At 56.0% G+C, this 19,483-nt stretch overlaps 1 protein-coding gene and 1 long non-coding RNA gene across 30 annotated transcripts; one reads left to right on the forward strand and one right to left on the reverse strand.

Annotated features, from left to right (window-relative positions):
• Nucleotides 1-232: 232 nt before the first annotated feature.
• LOC144331138 (uncharacterized) lies at nt 233-1,791 on the reverse strand. Its single transcript, XR_013398078.1, has 2 exons — nt 1,736-1,791; nt 233-1,321 (listed from the first exon to the last, which is right to left on the reverse strand). It is a non-coding gene; the product is annotated as an uncharacterized LOC144331138 (long non-coding RNA).
• On the forward strand, nt 429-18,027 carry DENND4B (DENN domain containing 4B). 29 transcript variants are annotated; one of them, XR_013397803.1, is made up of 29 exons: nt 775-1,196; nt 2,203-2,351; nt 3,087-3,426; nt 4,346-4,598; nt 5,171-5,240; nt 5,440-5,609; nt 5,683-5,927; nt 6,355-6,421; nt 6,506-6,564; nt 6,747-6,891; nt 7,171-7,346; nt 7,524-7,624; nt 8,126-8,341; nt 8,881-9,026; nt 10,033-10,172; nt 10,263-10,389; nt 11,125-11,331; nt 11,682-11,810; nt 12,895-13,096; nt 13,540-13,707; nt 13,972-14,360; nt 14,527-14,649; nt 14,816-14,985; nt 15,068-15,203; nt 15,405-15,707; nt 16,435-16,584; nt 16,674-16,839; nt 16,926-16,990; nt 17,087-18,027. XR_013397803.1 is itself a non-coding variant. In XM_077945477.1 (29 exons), exons 2-29 carry the CDS (start codon nt 2,342-2,344, stop codon nt 17,230-17,232), a joined length of 4,521 nt encoding a protein of 1,506 aa, XP_077801603.1. In that variant the 5' UTR covers nt 775-1,196; nt 2,203-2,341; the 3' UTR covers nt 17,233-18,027. The 29 variants fall into 29 exon arrangements, 21 of the variants coding, with proteins under 21 accessions (XP_077801615.1, XP_077801599.1, XP_077801603.1 ...); XM_077945477.1 differs by having other exon boundaries at nt 15,405-15,641; nt 16,467-16,584; XM_077945480.1 differs by lacking the exon at nt 775-1,196 and adding an exon at nt 1,387-1,666 and having other exon boundaries at nt 15,405-15,641; nt 16,467-16,584.
• Nucleotides 18,028-19,483: the final 1,456 nt, after the last annotated feature.

Consider the following 19,483-nt stretch of genomic DNA (forward strand, 5'->3'; position numbering starts at 1 on the left):
GTAGGGGAGATCACTTCATGTGCCCTCCTGTCTGTCCAGGGCCCTGCTGCAGCATCAGATGGGGGCTTTGACTGGTCAAATTATTCCTCTTCCTCAAACCCAGGCCTGGCAGTGAGGGAGTGAGGAGGTGATTGCTGGCTGAGCCCACAGGTCTAAAGTGCTCCTGGGTCTCAGGGAAGCCTTCCTCCTCCCTCCCTCACTGCAGGAATTCACTTCACCCTCTCCACTCTTCACGACTCATTCATTTTAGTTTTAATTAAACAGATTCTTCGTTGTCATGTATGTTCTGAAGGTTTTCTCTTTCTGGATTGGGTTGCTAGCCCTTAGACCAGCCCTCTGGGCCTCCGCACTCCTCACTCCCGCAACCAGCATAGTGAGAAGAGTAGTGCCCCCCAGTTATCTTACCCCCACCTCCACTGCTCTATTCCACATCCTGCAGTCCTGGCCTCTCCTCTTCCTCTTTCCAAAGCTCTTGTCATTTTCAGGAAAGAGAACTGAGAGCTTCTGGTTCCGGCCCGAAGGGAATGCCCTGTGCCCCAAACCTGGAAGTAGGGGGAGCCACCTGGGTCCCCGTAGACTAGGCCTTCGGAGCTTCACCTACGCCCACATCATGCATCTGACTGTAGGACCGAGGTGGGAAGGGAGCGCGCTGCGGACCTCAGGGTCGCCTGGGGTCAGTGTTCTGCGGCACGGGCTGGATGGTGGGAAGCTACCTGGGTGCAGGGGGCCCTCCCAGCCGCCAGGGGTCGGGCTGCAGGCGGCTGGGCGCTGGGCAGACGCTTGCCAGGGTCACGGCCGCCGGCCGAGGAGGAGGGGTGGGGGTAGCGGCGGCGCCCGCGGCCCGGAGCGGGGGTGGGGGGAGTAGAGAAAGCGGGGCGCGCGGAGGAACGCTGGGTCCCCGGCGCCGCGGGAGCTGGGAGGACTGAGCCGCCCGAGCGAGGAGCGCGGCAGCACAGTCCCCGCGTGGCGCAGCGCGGCGGGGACGCGGGGACCGCCCGGATCTCCTTCCACGGCGCCCCGCGCCCTGCTGTCCTCGGCCGCCTCTTCTTCCTTCACTCACTGCCCGGGCGGGAGCGGCGCCCAAGTCGGGTGCGCCATGTCCGGGGCCGGGTAGCCCCGCCGCCCGCCGGCCCGCCAGCTCGCCCTCCGAGCCACCCGCCAGCGGGCCGGCCGGCCGGGAAGCGCGGGACAGGCAGGTAGGGGCTGGACCGGGCGGGGCGGCAGGCGGGGACGGGCAGGAGGGAGCGCGGGCGGCAGGCGGGGTGGGGGATGGCCCCCAGCTGCTGTCCAGCGCTGCACATCTGGTTCCGGTTCCTCTCTCCTGGGGAAGTGAAAGTGGAGGGGAGGGCACCGCCTGCAGTTAGCTCGCCGTGCCCGGCCTCCTGCACCCCTCCTGCTCCCATGGGTGCCGGAGCCGGAGCCGCCCTCCCTCCCGCTTGGGTCACGCGGCGGCCGGCGCTGCTGCCGTCACGTCCTCGGCCGCCGGCGCGCAGGCTTCTCTGCCCTCCTGCTCCTTCCATAGCCACCTCCCCCTCGGCGCGCCCTCTGCCCCAACCCGAACTTCCCGTCACCCAGCACGCGAGCGTGAGGACCCGGAGTGGGCCCTGTGCCCGTTGCCTTCCCCAGGGAGAAAGAGCTGTTTTCTGCAGGACTCTTCCCTGGCTTGGTGAGGGGAGGCCCCGGTGCCCAGGTCCTGCGGATGGGTGCCACCCGCTTGCCCCTCAGAAGGTCCCACCTAATAGCCTCTGCCTGCTGCCTTGGGCATAGGGCTCCCATTCGCCCTCAGTGGATGAGGGACAGGTCTGTGCCCCAGAGTTAAATCAAGAGGCTGACGCTGACTCCTGGCTTTACCTCCCAGTAGTGGAGTCTAAATTTAGCTGGGGTTGGTGTGTGTATGTGTGTGTATGTGTGTGTGTGTCCAGAGGCCAGGTGAAGATGACAGCCAGCCTGGCTCTATGAGATTCCTTATTCCCTGTTCTCTGGGGAACAGTGGGAGGTTAGTAGGACTGCACATCCTGGAACCATTATGAGCCTTCTCTGCCTTGCTCAGGGTCCTATAGTCTGAGGTTCCAACTTGGCCTGATGCTGTGCTGGCACCTTCAATGGTAATCCCACCACCACCACCACCACCACCGCCACCACTACCACACACACCCATAGGCTGACTTCCTCTGAGTTGCAGCTTCCCCTCCACTGTTTCAGGAAGTAACCTCCCTTCCCCTCTGAAGCACCCCCCACGCTTCCGGGCCCCTGCTGCAAGCTACCCACCAGGCTTTTTCCCAGCTTCTGCACCCTGGGGCGCCTCAGGACCCTTGGGGCTCCTACTCCCCAGGGTTGGGCCATGGAGGCAGGTGAGAACTAGGCTGTTGTGGGCCTGTTTCTGTCTCTGGGCTCCATGGTGGAGGGTGTGGGATGGCCGGGACTTGTCTCCCACAACCACTTTGTATCTAACGAGCTACCTAAAGATCCTGGAGGTGTGAGAACACTGGTTTTTGGGCCAGATTGGTGGAGTTAAGCTAGGAGAAAGGACACTTGGGTTCGTTGAAAAGACTCTTAAGCTTGGGTTTTGTGGGCTTTCTCAGAAACCTGTGGGGTCCTCTTAAAAACCTAGGAGTGGGCTGTTTAAGAACATTGGCAGGATCACATGGTTCTTATGGTGTCATAACTAGAGTAGGAAGGTCAGAAACCCTTAAAAAGACTGTAAGGTTGGTATGATGTCATGGCCAGCATGAATGATGTCATGGAAGGCTATTACAAAAAAGATAGTGATCTCTGTGATATTGTAACTGGCAAGCCTTTAAAAGGGACACATGGACAATATGATGTCATAGCTCAGGTTAGCTGTGTGTGGTGGAGTTTAGGTTCTTTGAGGGGAGTGCCAGGACCATTAAGTGGGAGGGATTTGGTCTCTTTAAGAAGCTGTTGTGGGCAGTGATGTCACAGGGGGGAGAGTTCAGGATTGGCTGACCCCTTATCCTGCCTTTCTTTGGAAGGACTAGGAAGAGGAGGGGAGCAAGAGGGCACCCTGGTTGCCATGGCATCCCCCACCTTCCTCACTTCATCTCTCTCCCACTTGACCATTCCAGATGCAGTGAGTGAGGGGGGGGCCATGGCGGAGGAGCGGCCCCCCCGGCTGGTGGATTACTTCGTGGTAGCTGGGCTTGCAGGGAACGGAGCACCCATCCCTGAGGAAACTTGGGTTCCTGAACCCAGTGGGCCCCTGCGCCCTCCCCGGCCAGCTGAGCCCATCACAGATGTGGCAGTCATCGCTAGGGCACTGGGCGAGGAAGTGCCCCAGGGCTACACATGCATCCAGGCTTCCGCTGGCGGCCACCCCTTGGAACTCAGTGCTGGGCTTCTGGGTGGAACTCAACCCGTCATCTGCTACCGCAGGGGCCGTGACAAGCCCCCCCTCGTTGAGCTGGGGTGTGTGCCCCTACCCATGCTGGCACCAGGGGAGGCTGGGAGGGACTCCAGTGAGATAGGGAGAGGTAGGACTATGGAACAAGGGAAGGGCAATGGGGATGGAAGCCAGGTGGGCCAGAGGCCAGGGAGGAAGGACTGAAGTTGTATGTACTTAGTCCTCACAGATGCGAATTCATGTGCTAGTGCTGCTCCTTGCTAGCTCTGAGAGCTTAGGCAGGTTTTTGAGCCCCTCTGGGCCTGTTTTCCTCATCTATCAAATGGGGAAAATCATTCACCCTTATAGGATGGTCAAGATTAAATGAGATAACCCATATGACAGACTTAACAGAGTCAGTCAGTGGTAGCTTGTATTACTATTTTTTTTTTTTTTTTAAGATAGAGTCTTGCTCCATCACCCAGGCAGGAGTGCAGTGGCGCTATCTTGGCTCACTGCAACCTTTGCCTCCTGGGTTCAGGCAATTCTCCTGCCTCAGCCTCCCGAGTAGCTGGGACTATAGGCATGTGCCACCACGCCCAGCTAATTTTTGTATTTTTCGTAGAGATGGGGTTTGACCATGTTGGCCAGGCTGGTCCTGAACCCCTGACCTCAGGTGATCCACCTGCCTCAGCCTCCCAAAGTGCTGGGATTATAGGCATGAGCCACCATGCCCAGCTGACTCTTAGTGTTTATTAATGAGTATGAGAGCCATAGAAGTCATGCAAGATTGTTGCTGACCACAAAATAAGGCCAAAGGCCAAAGAAAGGGCACAGGATTCTGGAGGGCAGAGTTCAGCAAGGAGAGGTGGGCCCTGGTGTTAGAGTTTGACAAGGCTGCGGGTGCAAGGCAGGTTCAAGGGGTTAGGTAGGCAGATCTGGCAGGATTGGGTCTTTGTCCTCTACCCTGACCTCCCAACATCTCTCTTTGCTTTCTGTGCTAAGGGTGTTGTATGAGGGGAAGGAACGTCCCAAGCCCGGCTTCCAAGTGCTTGACACGACACCCTACAGCCACTCAGCAAACCTGGCCCCTCCAGGCCCTGGGCACCCCCGCACCTACCTCACTTACCGGCGGGCAGCAGAGGGGGCAGGGCTGCATGCCCTGGGCATCACTGACCTCTGCCTGGTGCTGCCCAGTAAGGGCGAGGGCACTCCCCATACTTACTGCCGGCTGCCCCGCAACCTCAACCCTGGCATGGTGAGTGGGGTCAAGAGCTGACACCTGGTTCTTCTTGGTGTAAGAGTGGGTGTGGACACTGGGAACAAAGGGCATCCCAGGACCAAGGCTCTGACCACAGGGGTGAGTCCAGAGGGGTAACTCTGGTCTTTGGGCACTGGCATTAATGGGAGCTTTAAAGACAAAAGAACATTTAGGGGTGGTAGAAAGAAAATGGACCCCATGGCCGGGCGCGGTGGCTCAAGCCTGTAATCCCAGCACTTTGGGAGGCCGAGGCGGGTGGATCACGAGGTCAGGAGATAGAGACCATCCTGGTGAACACAGTGAAACCCCGTCTCTACTAAAACTACAAAAAACTAGCCGGGCGAGGTGGCGGGCGCCTGTAGTCCCAGCTACTCGGGAGGCTGAGGCAGGAGAATGGCGTGAACCCGGGAGGCGGAGCTTGCAGTGAGCTGAGATCAGGCCACTGCACTCCAGCCTGGGCGACAGAGCGAGACTCCGTCTCAAAAAAAAAAAAAAAAAAAAAAAGAAAATGGACCCCAGAAATCTTTGTTAGCTATGTATCTGCTTGTCTCTTGCCATTTCTGGGGTAGTGGGGCCCAGCAGTGTACCTGTGCTATAAGGTGGGCCTGGCGAAGGCCAACACGCTGGTGTACGAGGCAGGTGAGTGGCCCCTTTATCCCTCCAATCCTGTGACCCTACATCCCTTTGCCCTGGTGCCTCTTGGCAGGCACCTTAAGTGTCCCTGGAATTTACTTCTTCTTTGCTACTCGGGCCTTCTCTGGGATCCCCTGGTTCCTTTCCCTTGGAGTCTGATGGACCCTGCTCCTTTTGGGTACCCCCAACTTTGCTGGGGGTGCAGAGCTGCTGGGCCGCTACCCGGAGGAGGACAATGAGGCGTTCCCGCTGCCCGAGTCAGTGCCCGTCTTCTGCCTGCCCATGGGGGCCACTATCGAGTGCTGGCCTGCCCAGACCAAGTACCCCGTGCCCGTCTTCTCCACCTTTGTGCTCACGGGTGCAGCTGGTGATAAGGTGGGTGTGTGGAGTGTGGCAAGGGGTCTGGGCTATGCAGGGCCTGCCTGACCACCTCTCTGCCCCCTGCCAGGTGTATGGTGCCGCCCTGCAGTTCTACGAGGCGTTCCCAAGGGCCAGGCTGTCAGAGCGACAGGCACGGGCACTGGGCCTGCTGAGCGCCGTGGAGCGGGGTCGGGCACTGGGGGGCAGAGCTGTGCGCAGCCGACGCGCCATCGCTGTGCTGTCCCGCTGGCCTGCCTTCCCTGCCTTCCGCGCCTTCCTCACCTTCCTTTACCGCTACTCCGTCTCAGGCCCCCACCGCCTGCCCTTGGAAGCGTGAGCATGGCTCCTCTGCCATTGGGAAGGAGTTAGGAAGGGATAAGGGGGCCAGGAGAGATGGGAGAGATTCAGATGTGCGTGGGGGAGGGCTGGGCACAGGGTAAGGGACAGGGCTGCAGTGTGTGGTTGTACAGTTTATCCATTGTAAAAACGCCACAGGCTGAGGAGGGGAGCAGGGCCTGAAATCCAGTCTAAACTTGCTAGTTAGGTCCTGGCAAGGGGCTGTGTATGCCCAAGGAGGATTTCTTTTCTGATCTGCGCAAATTAGATGTGTAATGGAGGCTCTGTTGGCTGATAACAGGTCTCAAAGTGGGGTTCAGGAAGGAATAAGGTTGTTGAGAACTGGTGAAAGAGCTGAGAAAATGTGGAGGGAGGACAGGGATGGACTGGGGAGTATGCTCTGACCTGTTTCTCTGTCCCCCAGGCACATCTCCCACTTCATTCACAACGTGCCCTTCCCTTCCCCACAGAGACCCCGCATCCTAGTGCAGGTGAGAGCTGAGGCTGGGGCCGGGCTGATGGAAGGAGGGGAGTTAGCATCATTACCCTGAGCCATGGCTCTTCTTCCCTCCCAGATGTCTCCCTATGACAACTTGCTCCTCTGTCAGCCTGTATCCTCGCCCCTGCCCCTCAGGTATGTGCTCAGATTATGGGGAGGGGAGCTTTAATGACCAAGGACATGGTAGGTGCTGGGCAGGTGGGTGCAGCTATTGAGGTTTATGCAGGCTGGGTCCAGGTGGTGGCTGTACCTGGCATCTGGGGAAGGGTCCCCAGGGTCTCCTGGTGACCCTTTACCCACCTCGGCATTGCCTGCAGTGGTGCCAGCTTCCTGCAGCTGCTGCAGAGCCTGGGCCCTGAGCTGGCTATCACACTGCTGCTGGCTGTGCTCACAGAGCACAAGCTGCTGGTCCACTCGCTGCGGCCAGACCTGCTCACCAGCGTCTGCGAGGCCCTCGTCTCGGTGAGTGCCGCCCCGCCTGGCCCATCTTCCCCAGAACCATGGTTCTTTCTGGTGCCCCTATCCCTGCCTGGACTGTTCCCTTTTCCTACCTTTCCTTTCCCTGGGCACAGCCTGCAGGGACACATAGCTTCCATCAGGAGCTCTTCTCTAGTGCCTACTTCCAACAGCCTCTCTCAACAGGCACCAACTCCCCAAGGCCAATGCCCTCTCTCTCTCCCCTGTGCCCCCCACTGCTGCCTCAACCCCCTGCTCACTGGTTCTCACTGCCTGGTGCTTCAGATGATCTTCCCACTGCACTGGCAGTGCCCCTACATTCCTCTGTGCCCGCTGGTGCTGGCAGATGTGCTGAGTGCCCCAGTGCCCTTCATTGTGGGTATCCACTCCAGCTACTTTGATCTGCATGACCCGCCTGCTGATGTCATCTGTGTCGACCTTGATACCAACACACTCTTCCAGTAAGAGGCTGGGTCTCATTTGGGGACTGCAGGGTGGTGGGCAGGAATGGGCTAGTGTGTGAAGTGCTACGGGCTCAAAAAGAGCTTCAGGCACAAAGTGAGGGAGGCTGGCAAGGAGCCCTGTCACCCTATCCCAGAGCCTCGCCACTCCTCCTTCCCCTTATGCGTCTCTCACAGGACTGAGGAAAAGAAGCTCCTCTCCCCTCGGACCCTGCCCCGCAGACCCTACAAGGTTCTGCTGGCCACACTGACAAACCTGTACCAGCAGCTGGACCAGAGTGAGAAGCCTGGGTCGGGAGGGAGGCTGGGAACTGTCATTGGCCTCAAACCTCCAGTTTGCAGAGGTCTGTGGGGAGCTAGACATTTCTTGAGGAGGTGAGCGGAGTTAGGATTGCATTTGGTAGAACTGAGGGAGATTCCAATTCCAACTGAAGCTAGAAGGAAGGGCAGACAGTATTCCTGAACATGTGGGAAATGTTGAGCTTGAACCTGTTAGTTGAAGGTAATGCTTCGTTGCTACTGGTGCAAGTTCTGTCAGAGGCTGGAGGTGGAGATGGAGGCGTGAGAGCAGACTTGAGGCTAACGCTAGAAGGAAGGGCAGACAGTATTCCTGAACATGTGGGAAATGTTGAGCTTGAACCTGTTAGTTGAAGGTAATGCTTCGTTGCTACTGGTGCAAGTTCTGTCAGAGGCTGGAGGTGGAGATGGAGGCGTGAGAGCAGACTTGAGGCTAACGCTATGGGAGCCAGCCCTGACTCTCAGGCTGCCCTGGCCCCCAGCATACACTGGACCTGAGGAGGAGGCATCCCTGGAATTCCTACTGACAGACTACGAGGCAGTGTGTGGCCGCAGGGCCCGGCTGGAACGCGAAGTCCAAGGAGCCTTCCTCCGCTTCATGGCCTGTCTGCTCAAGGGCTACCGGGTCTTCCTGCGCCCACTCACCCAGGCCCCCTCCGAGGGAGCTCGTGATGTTGACAACCTTTTCTTCCTGCAGGGTACAGAGGGCCTGTCTCTGCTTGGAGATGGTATCACGGGAGGAGGTGGCGAGGGGCTGGGCTCTGTCAGAAAGGCAGAGGGGACTGGGAGCCACTCCTTGTTCATTCCTTCACTAGGCAAATGTTTTTATGGGCACCTGCTTTGAGCCATTCACTCTTCTGGTCTTGGGGGGAATCAGGGTACAAAGATGAAACCAGCTGTGGTCCTGCCCTCTGGAGCCCCGGGCTTGGGGTAGACACAATAATCCCTGTAGTGAGCAGACCCCATGGGCAAAGCTTTGTGCAGGGACCCTGCCCTTGGAGACCCCCCAGCCTGAGGCAGTGGGTACAGGCAGACAAAGGGAGGGATTCTCTAGGGCCATTGTGCTGGGGGTGCTCAGCCGGTCAACTTGCTATTAGGGTAGTTGTGCCAGAGGGTCCAAGAGATGATGGCTTTGGGCCTGAGTGGGCAGGGAGCCCGGAAGAGATTCAAAAAAGCTATGGCTGTGGTGGAGAGCCCTGGTCACACCCCTCCTCTGCCCCATTCTCATCCCCCTCAGGCTTCCTCAAATCTCGGGAACGCTCCAGCCACAAACTTTACTCTCAGCTGCTGCATACACAGATGTTCTCACAGTTCATTGAGGAGTGCTCTTTTGGCTCTGCTCGCCATGCTGCCCTCGAATTCTTCGACTCTTGTGTTGACAAGGTATCGTCCCTTCTCTGTGTGCTTATTGTCTCTGTTGCCCCAAGGCCATTTTAGATGGGATCAGGAATATTCAGGGTGGTATGGCTGTAGACCCCAGGGCCATTTTGTTTTATTTATTTATTTATTTTAATTTCTTTTAATTTTTAAAAAGTTTTTTAAATTTTTTTGAGATAGAGTTTTGCTCTGTCTCCCAGGCTGGAGTGCAGTGGCTCACTGCAACCTCCACCTCCCAGGTTCAAGTGATTCTGCTGCCTCAGTCTCCCAAGTAGCTGGGATTACAGGTGCGCGCCACTATGCCCAGCTAATTTTCTTATTTTTAGTAGAGACAGGGTTTCACCATGTTGACCAGGCTGGTCTCGAACTCCTGGCCTCAAGTAGTCTGCCCACCTCGGCCTCCCAAAGTGCTGGGATTACAGGCGTGAGCCACTGTGTCTGGCCCCCAGGGACATTTTAAACACAACTCTATATCTCTTTTTTTTTTTTTTTTTTTTTTGAGACGGAGTCTCACGCTGTTGCCCAGGCTGGAGTGCAGTGGCGCGATCTCGGCTCACTGCAAGCTCCGCCTCCCGGGTTCCCGCCATTCTCCTGCCTCAGCCTCCTGAGTAGCTGGGACTACAGGCACCCGCCACCGCGCCCAGCTAATTTTTTGTATTTTTAGTAGAGACGGGGTTTCACTGTGGTCTCGATCTCCTGACCTTGTGATCCGCCCGCCTCGGCCTCCCAAAGTGCTGGGATTACAGGCTTGAGCCACCGCCCCCGGCCAAACTCTATATCTTAACTGTGACTGGGATGGCACTCCTGGAGTTATACAGTGCACAACCTGTGCAGCCATACACAGCTGGCCCCATGCATGTAACTTACTGTCCTCCGATTCCTGACTCCATCTTCCCAGGCTGTGTCTATTTCCCTGTGGATGAGCTTTCCTGGGAGATGCCATCGTCTGGACACCCTGGCTCTGTTCTGTGCCCACCATCTCAACACTTGCTCTCTCAAAATCCTTCTCCAGGTCCACCCAGATCAGGAGAAGCCTGAGCCGACACCCTTAGTGGAGCTAGAGGAGCTGTCAGGAAGTGAGCTCACTGTCTTTATCACACCTCCCGAGGAGCCTCCCGTACCAGAGGGCAGTGAATCCACTCCCCAGTACTGGTGAGAGTCTCTTGGCCCCTCACGTGGTCCAGTCCAACTTGCTTGACCCTGTACTGACTGCCCTGATGTTGCTTCTCTCTGCCCCTCCAGCTACGATGGGTTCCCAGAGCTACGGGCTGAGCTGTTTGAGTCTCTTCAAGAGCAGCCTGGGGCCCTGCCTGTGCCAGGCCCTTCACGTAGCGCCCCCAGCAGTCCTGCTCCTCGCCGTACCAAACAGGTAAGTAGTGGGTGGACCGCACTGAGGGACCTGGATCAGGCTGAGGGCGGCTGCTGCTTCAGTTTCCTCATCTACAAAATGGGGATAACAATAGTACTTAACCCATGAGGTTGTTAGAAGTTTAAATGTGCTTGGCACATAAGCAAGCCTGTATAAACATTAGTTGCTATTATCACTGTCATTATCATCATCATCATCACCTTCATCTTCTGAGCACTCTGGGAATCCAGGGACTGGCCATGTCTTCTAGGGCACCTGTCCATGCTTAAGGGCCAGCCTCTCTGCACGGGGCTCCAGGCAGGGCTGCAGCCTATGGAATCCAGCATCCCTCCTCCTCTTTAGAGCACAGATCCTTCCTCAGAGAAGGTGATACTTCTCCCCACACCACTTTAGGGTCTGTCCTGGTGGCTCACGCCTTTAATCCCAGCGTTTTGGGAGGCTGAGGCAGGCAGATCACTTGCGCCCAGGAGTTTGGGACTAGCCTAGGCCACATGGCAAACCTTGTCTCTACGAAAAGTACAAAATAATCAGCCGGGCATGGTGGTCCATGCCTGTAATCCCAGCTACTTGGGAGGCTGAGGTGGGAGAATCACTTGAGCCCAGGAGGCCGAGTCTGCAGTGAGGCAAGATTGTGCCACTGCACTCCAGCCTGGGTGACAGAGCGAGACCGTCTTAAATAAATAAATAAATAAATAAGACTTGTACTCACCCTGATGTGTTCCCTGTCCTACCTAGGAGATGAAGGTTGCACAGCGGATGGCACAGAAGTCAGCAGCTGTGCCTGAGCTGTGGGCCCGGTGCCTGCTGGGGCACTGCTATGGGCTGTGGTTCCTGTGTCTGCCTGCCTACGTGCGGTCGGTACCCTCCCGGGTGCAGGCACTGCATACGGCCTACCATGTGCTGCGCCAGATGGAGAGCGGCAAGGTGGTACTCCCTGATGAGGTAGGCAATCTATGTGGCCATGCTCACACCCAGGCCCAGTGAGCCTTGTGCAGCTGGAGAGGGCTGTGAGAGGGAAACTTGGAGACTAAGGAAAGAAGTTGCAGATCCCCAGAGCTGGGCAGATTATCTATAAACATTCATCGAGTGAATAAGCATGTTCAGGATATAGCAGTGGAGACTGTAGGGTGGCAGCGTCAGCAGAAAGGGTGGGTGGCTCTGAGGTAGCCCCAGGACGTGCCAGGGGCCAGTGATGTCTGTGAGAATTGGGGAGGCTGGAAGAGGGTGCTTGCTGAGACTTTGGTTTTGGTTGGGAGTGAGTCTCCCATTGTCCTGTGCCTCTCCTGGCCCAGGTGTGTTACCGGGTACTGATGCAGCTCTGCTCACACTATGGGCAGCCTGTGCTGTCTGTGCGGGTCATGCTGGAGATGCGGCAGGCAGGCATTGTGCCCAACACCATCACCTATGGCTACTACAATAAGGTACCTACTTTGGGGTGACGGGTGGGATGGCAGCTGTGCCAGGTGTGTTTGGGGAGACTGCTGCTGCTCCCCTCGCTCCTTGGAGATTGGGCTGGTACTGTTTGCCTAGGTCCTGGAACCACTGCCATCCACATTGCACTCCTGTGGTGCCTTAGCACCTACCGTTTCTCAGCTTTGATTCCCACTCATGACAGCTCTGCCTACAACTAATAGCATTAGCCGCTAAGCCAGGCATAGGTCCATACACATCACACCTTTTACATCATTTTATCTTCACTACAGCCCTATGAGGTGGGATGATCATCATCCCCATCTTATAGACATGGAGATGAGGTTGTAGAGAGTTAGTAACTTGTCCAAGGTCCTGCAGCAAAGAAGTTAAGGAGTTAGAATATGGGCACAGGGCTGGGTGTGGTGGCTCATGCCTGTAATCCCAGCACTTTGGGAGGCTGAGGCAGGTAGATCACCTGAGATCAGGAGTTCGAGACCAGCCTGGCCAACATGGTGAAACCCTGTCTCTATTAAAAATACAAAAATTAGCTGGGTGTGGTGGTGGGTGCCTGTAGTCCCAGCTACTTGGGAGGCTGAGGCAGGAGAATCACTTGAACCCAGGAGGCTGAAGTTGCAGTGAGCCGAGATTGCGCCACTGCACTCCAGCCTGGACGACAGAGTGAGACTCTGTCTCAAAAAAAAGAAAAAGGAATATGGGCAGAGGCATATCCATATCTCCTGAATTCAGGCCCTTAGCCATGATACTAAACTGCCTCCTGTTTTTTAGATGAGGAAACTAATGACCAAGTAAATGAAATGATTTCTTCAGAGCCATATATTTTATATTTCTAAACAGCAAGGTCTGGATACAAATTTTCTCCATTGCCTCTGGCTTCTTCTAAGCCCCTTGGGAGGCAGCTGCTGCCTACTGTCTCTTCTGGGCTCTTGTTCCTGGCTAAGCCATTGGCCGGACGGTCCTAGGCAGGATGTCTGCAGGGGAAGGGCGGTCCCTGGGGCTCCAGGACAGGGAGTGGGTATGAGGCAGGGTTAGGGTGTCAAAGTAGGCCATCCTGATGGGCACTGTGCTTGGTAGGCTGTGCTGGAAAGCAAGTGGCCGTCTGGCACACCAGGCGGGCGTCTGCGCTGGGCCAAGCTCCGGAATGTCGTCCTGGGGGCTGCTCAGTTCCGCCAGCCCTTGAGAGAACGGCGACAGCAGCAGCAGCAGCAGCAGCAGCAGCAGCAGCAGCAGCAGCAGCAGGTGTCAGCACCTCAAGAGGCAGGCAGCTCCCAGGCAGGTGGGTAGGGCCTGGTGAGACAGGCTTGGGGATGGAGTAACTGGGCTCAGGCAGGGAAAGGCATAGAGAGCTGGGGCTGGTCTAATGGTTGGTATTAGGTTTCTGGTGATTGATAAATTACAATTGACTGGTAACAAAAGGGATAAAAAAATTAGCTGGGTGTGGTGGCATGCACCTGTAGTCCCAGCTACTCGGGAGGCTAAGGCAGGAGAATCACTTGAACCCGGGAGGCAGAGGTTGCAGTGAGCTGAGATGGCGCCACTGCATTCCACCTGGCTACAGAGCAAGACTCCATCTCAAAAACCAAAACAAAACAAACACGAAAGGGATAAAGCTTTGCCTGGGAGAAACCCTGCAAACCCAGGTCCATCTAAGGAGCTCTATTTTGGAACAGGGGACTGGGTTCCTAGCTGGCTGCCTCTAAACCCCTTCTTGTCTTTTAGAGCCCTATTTGGAGCGCCCTTCCCCTACTCGCCCCCTTCAGCGCCAGACTACTTGGGCTGGGCGAAGTCTGAGAGACCCGGCCTCACCCCCTGGACGCCTGGTGAAGAGTGGTAGCCTGGGCAGTGCCCGAGGGGCACAGCCCACTGTGGAGGCTGGTGTGGCCCACAGTGAGTGCCCTTGTCTGGCTCCCCCCACTTCCCCAGTCAGCTTTCCTAACCACTTGCTAGTGAGGTTTGGAAGACCAGAAACATAGTGGAGGGTGGCCCTCTGTGGTGGGTGCTGTAGATTCTCAGGGAATCCTGCCCAGAATATCATCATGGTGGGGGTTGTGGTACCAGAGTTTGTGCAGCCAGGAATTGTGTTTACTCAGGAAAGGGGAAGGTGGTGCAGAGGCTGGGGTACATCTTCCCTCATTCTTTTCTGTGCTGCAGTGATAGAGGCCTTGGGGGTCCTGGAACCCCGGGGATCACCTGTGCCCTGGCACGATGGAAGTCTCTCAGACCTGAGCCTGACGGGGGAGGAGCCGGTCCCTGGAGGCAGCCCAGGGGGCTCAGGCTCAGCCCTGAGTGCCCAGTCCACTGAGGCCCTGGAAGGGCTAAGTGGGCGGGGACCCAAGGCTGGTGGGCGACAGGATGAGGCAGGCACCCCCCGACGAGGGCTGGGTGCCCGCCTCCAACAGCTGCTCACTCCTTCCCGCCACCCCCCCACTTCCCGCATTCCCCCACCTGAGCTGCCTCCTGACCTGCCTCCCCCAGCCCGCCGCAGCCCAATGGACAGTCTTCTGCGCCCCCGGGAGCGCCCTGGATCCACTGCCTCCGAGGTAGCCAGCGAAGGAGGGTTCAGACGCCTTAGCATTAGTGGGCTTGGGGAGGGGCTATGACTGGAAGAATGCCCTAAAACGGGCTCTGAGGGGTGCTTGAAACACCTCCTCTTCCTGGGTGGAAGAGCATGGGGTTGGCTGACCACGGTTTCTCATGTCATGGCAGAGTTCAGCCTCTCTGGGCAGTGAGTGGGACCTCTCAGAATCTTCTCTCAGTAACCTGAGTCTTCGCCATTCCTCAGAGCGCCTCAGTGACACCCCTGGATCCTTCCAGTCACCTTCCCTGGAAGTGAGGATAACCCCTCCCACACAGATGTGCTTGAACACACATAGCACACAGTCACCCTGTCAAAGGCAGGAGATGGGGGGGAGGTGGGAGGGGCTAGGGAAGGGGCATGGGCTCCAGAGTGCTGGTGGCCAGACAGGGCCTACTTCCCGGCTCTCCTTGCCCACAGATTCTGCTGTCCAGCTGCTCCCTGTGCCGGGCCTGTGATTCGCTGGTGTACGATGAGGAAATCATGGCTGGCTGGGCACCTGATGACTCTAACCTCAATACAACCTGCCCCTTCTGCGCCTGCCCCTTTGTGCCCCTGCTCAGTGTCCAGACCCTTGATTCCCGGCCCAGGTGCCCAAGGCAGGGCAAGTGCTGTGGGTGGGATAGGGAGGTGAAGGTCCAAGAGCTGACCCCTGCTGCTGTCCCCCTGCAGTGTCCCCAGCCCCAAGTCTGCTGATGCCAGTGGCAGCAAAGATGCGCCTGTCCCTGGGGGTCCTGGCCCTGTGCTCAGTGACCGCAGGCTCTGCCTTGCTCTGGATGAGCCCCAGCTCTGCAACGGGCACATGGGGGTAAGAACTGGGCCAAAGGGGCATGAGGAATGGGATTGTTGCCCTGTGTGGGGCCTGTGGGGTGCCAGGGAGAGATGGGCACATCTCTTGCCCTTGAGGGCAAAGGGCATCCCAGAAGCTGTTGGATGTGGTGGCTTAGTGGGAGGCAAGGCTCTGGGGATGTACATGCCCTCTACTGCCCTCCCCCTTTGTGCCTGATAGGGACCCTCCCGGCGGGTTGAGAGTGGGGCATGGGCATACCTGAGCCCCCTGGTGCTGCGTAAGGAGTTGGAGTCGCTGGTAGAGAACGAGGGCAGTGAGGTGCTGGCGTTGCCTGAATTGCCCTCTGCCCACCCCATCATCTTCTGGAACCTTTTGTGGTATTTCCAACGGCTGCGCCTGCCCAGTATTCTACCAGGCCTGGTGCTGGCCTCCTGTGATGGGCCTTCACACCCCCAGGTCAGTGCCCCCATGTGGCCCGTTTCCTAAGTGCCTCCCTCTTCATCTCTCAGCCATTTGTCTGCTGTGTCCTTGGCACTGTACAAAGAGCGTAGACTGGCCGGGCTCAGTGGCTCACGCCTGTAATCCCAGCACTTTGGGAGGCCGAGACAGGCAGATCACGAGGTCAGGAGATTGAGACCATCCTGGCTAACACAGTGAAACTCTGTCTCTATTAAAAACACACAAAAAAAACATTAGCCAGGCATGGTGGTGGCGCCTGTGGTCCCAGCTACTTGGGAGGCTAAGGCAGGAGAATGGCATGAATCCGGGAGACGGAGCTTGCAGGGAGCCGAGATTGTGCTGCACTCCAGCCTGGGTGACAGAATGAGACTCCGTCTCCAAAAAAAAAAAAAAATAGACTTTGGAGTCTGCTGCACCTAGTTTGGATCCTGGCCCTTTCACTTTACCATTCTGAGCCTCAGTTTGGTCATCTGTAAAATGGATGCCAAAAGCACCCATCTCACTGGGCTGGTGTGTGGAGAACCTTGTGTAGAGCCTGGTACCTAAAAAAAATGATTCATTCATATTTGTCTATTCATTCCACCAGTATTAAGTGCTTTTTATGTTCCAGGCACGGTTTTAGGCACTAGGTATGTAGCAGATTACAAAATAGTCCCTGCTCTCAAGAGCTTACATTCTTGTGGGGGATAAGAATTCCTTTCCCTCTTCTCTTTGGCTGTGTCCTGTAATGGCCCTCTGTCTCTTTGGCATCACCTGTCCATTTCTTGTCCTCTGCCTCCCATTCTTTGAGCCTAACTGTCTCCCCTATCTCGGCTTCCCCAGGCCCCATCTCCTTGGCTGACCCCTGATCCAGCCTCTGTTCAGGTACGGCTGCTGTGGGATGTACTGACCCCTGACCCCAATAGCTGCCCACCTCTCTATGTGCTCTGGAGGGTCCACAGTGAGTCTGGTATTTGGCCTGGGTGGGGAGGGTGGGTCCCATACCCAGAGGGCTCAGTGATCCTGGTGGCCTTCTTTCCTTTCATCCAGGCCAGATCCCCCAGCGGGTGGTATGGCCAGGCCCAGTACCTGCATCCCTTAGTTTGGCACTGTTGGAGTCGGTGCTGCGCCATGTTGGACTCAATGAAGTGCACAAGGCTGTGGGGCTCCTGCTGGAAACTCTAGGGCCCCCACCCACTGGCCTGCACCTGCAGAGGTATAGTGCTACCATCTGGGTGGTCCCTAACCCCCGGGGCTCCACACCCCTTTTCTCTCACTCATACACTTCTGCCTCCACTAAAGGGGAATCTACCGTGAGATCTTATTCCTGACAATGGCTGCTCTGGGCAAGGACCACGTGGATATAGGTGAGGGAGCAGGCAAGGGGCTGAGGAGTTTAGGGATCTGGGGCCAGGTGTGGGAGGCTGGGGTCCTAATGTATTGACTTCCATCTTCTTCCCTAGTGGCCTTCGATAAGAAGTACAAGTCTGCCTTTAACAAGCTGGCCAGCAGCATGGGCAAGGAGGAGCTGAGGCAGCGGCGGGCACAGATGCCCACTCCCAAAGCCATTGACTGCCGAAAATGTTTTGGAGCACCTCCAGAATGCTAGAGACTCTTAAGCTTCCCTCTCCAGCCTGGGGTGGGGAACTGAGGGAGAAGGGATTCTAGAGTTAACCTGCTTCCATGTTCCCTTCATGGAGTTGGGAACAGGCTGGGAAGCATGCCCAGTCAAAGGCTCCAAGCGAGGACAGCAGGAATAGGGATCCACTGTTACCAAAAGTCCTGATTCCCCCATCTCCAACCTACCCAGTTTGTTCGTGCTGATGTCGGAGATCTGGGGGGAGTTGGTACAGCTCTGTTCTTCCCTTGTCCTATACCAGGAACTCCCCTCCAGGGTACCCACAGATCTGCATTGCCCTGGTCATTTTAGAAGTTTTTGTTTTAAAAAACAACTGGAAAGATGCAGAGCTACTGAGCCTTTGCCCTGAATGGGAGGTAGGGATGTCATTCTCCACCAATAATGGTCCCTCTTCCCTGACGTTGCTGAAGGAGCCCAAGGCTCTCCATGCCTTTCTACCTAAAGTGTTTGTATTTTATTTTAAGTTATTTATTCTGGAGCCACAGCCCCCTTGCTTATGAGGTTCTTATGGAGAGTGAGAAAGGGAAGGGAAATAGGGCACCATGGTTCGGTGGTTTGTAGTTCCTTCAAAGTCAGGCATTGGGAGCTAGAGGCGTCTCAAGCTCCCCTTAGGAAGAACTGGTACCCCCTCCAGTCCTAATTTTTCTTGCCCATCCCACCTTGGGGAATGCCTCACCCACCCAGGTCCTGACCTGTGCAATAAGGATTGTTCCCTGCGAAGTTTTGTTGGATGTAAATATAGTAAAAGCTGCTTCTGTCTTTTTCCTTCGGCCTCCTGTTCCCTGGGTCTGGGGTAATGCGGAGATACCTTTCATTTTCCCCCAGCTATACATCTGCTTTTCCACCTTCCCATCCTTTATAGTGTTCAGGCATACCCTGCTTCCCCTGACCATGTCTGAGACTGGCTCCTTGAGGCACAGGGAGTTCTCAGAGCAGGAGAAGGGTGAATCTGGTGCTGGCTATGGTGGTGCCAGTCTGTGTGGCACTTCCGGCCCTCCCACACAATCACCCCCTTGTCCCTCATCTGTACCCCACACAAAGGCTCCATTCTCTGGGGGCCCTGAGCTCATCTCTGCCTTATTTCCTCTCTTCCACCTTCCCCCACCAACCTTCTCCATACCTCCACAGGGATGACAATCATCTCCCCAGCAGTTGGTGTTGGCAGCCCTCATGCATCCTGGCAGTCATCCTAGGCTGCCTTAGTTGCTCTAGCTGCAGGCACTGTTCCTCCAACCAGGGTCTCAGCCTGGCAACAGCACCAGGAAGGCAGGGGCAAAGATTAAGGGACTTGCTGCATGTGGACATCAGGAAAACATGCATCACTTTCCTTATCCCTTTGGTCCACTTAAGAGCTCTCTCTTTTTTTCTGGTATAATGAAACAAACACAGGAAATGACTCCTAACAGAGCGGCAAACCAATTACCAAAGGGAATCAGCCAACAAAACAAATGCCTTGGGGAAGGTGTATCAATGGAGGAAATAACTTAGGAGAGCACATTTCTGGGGGATGGAGATCACTGGATGGAGAGTGAGGTACTACTGGATGCTGAGTCTTTCAAGCCAGAGGATCGTTTTCTATCCTGTCTTGAGCATGTTAGGATGCTTTTTCAGTGTCCTAGAGGAGCTACAAAGAAGAGAACCAAGGGGCTTAGGAAATTCCATTTGTCTTACTAGGAGATGCTTTCTTCAGAGGGAAACTCTCATGCCACCCCAGTTTCTCATCAGACCGCAGTCCCCAGAATAAACCTCTCCCTGTTTCATCCCCCAAAGACCTTTTCAAGGGAGGACTTGGCCTTTTAAAATCATTTTAAAATGAAGTTTCTGTTGAGTGTAGTGTGCTCAGCACTGTACTGAACTATAGAGAGAATTTCAGGGCTCAGTCCCTACCCTAATGGAGCATACAGTCTTACTGGTCTGGAGGGCACCTTTGTTCACAAACAGTAACAATAATGAACTCTCTCTCCTAGCTTATGCTTCTCACTTTTGGGCCTCCTTCTAGAGACTTGCAGTCAGATGGGAGAACTACAGAATTCCTTAACCATAAGAATATCTAGGCTGGGCAGATCACTTCAGGCCAGGAGTTTGAGACCAGCCTGGCCAACATGGCAAAACCCTGTCTCTACTAAAAATACAAAAATTAGCCAGGCGTGGTGGCTCATGCCTGTAATCCCAGCTACTCAGGAGGCTGAGGCTTGCTTGAATCCAGGAGGTGTAGGTTGCC

The sequence above is a fragment of the Macaca mulatta genome, chromosome 1 (genome assembly GCF_049350105.2).
Source record: "Macaca mulatta isolate MMU2019108-1 chromosome 1, T2T-MMU8v2.0, whole genome shotgun sequence".
NCBI classification, from domain to species: domain Eukaryota; kingdom Metazoa; phylum Chordata; class Mammalia; order Primates; family Cercopithecidae; genus Macaca; species Macaca mulatta.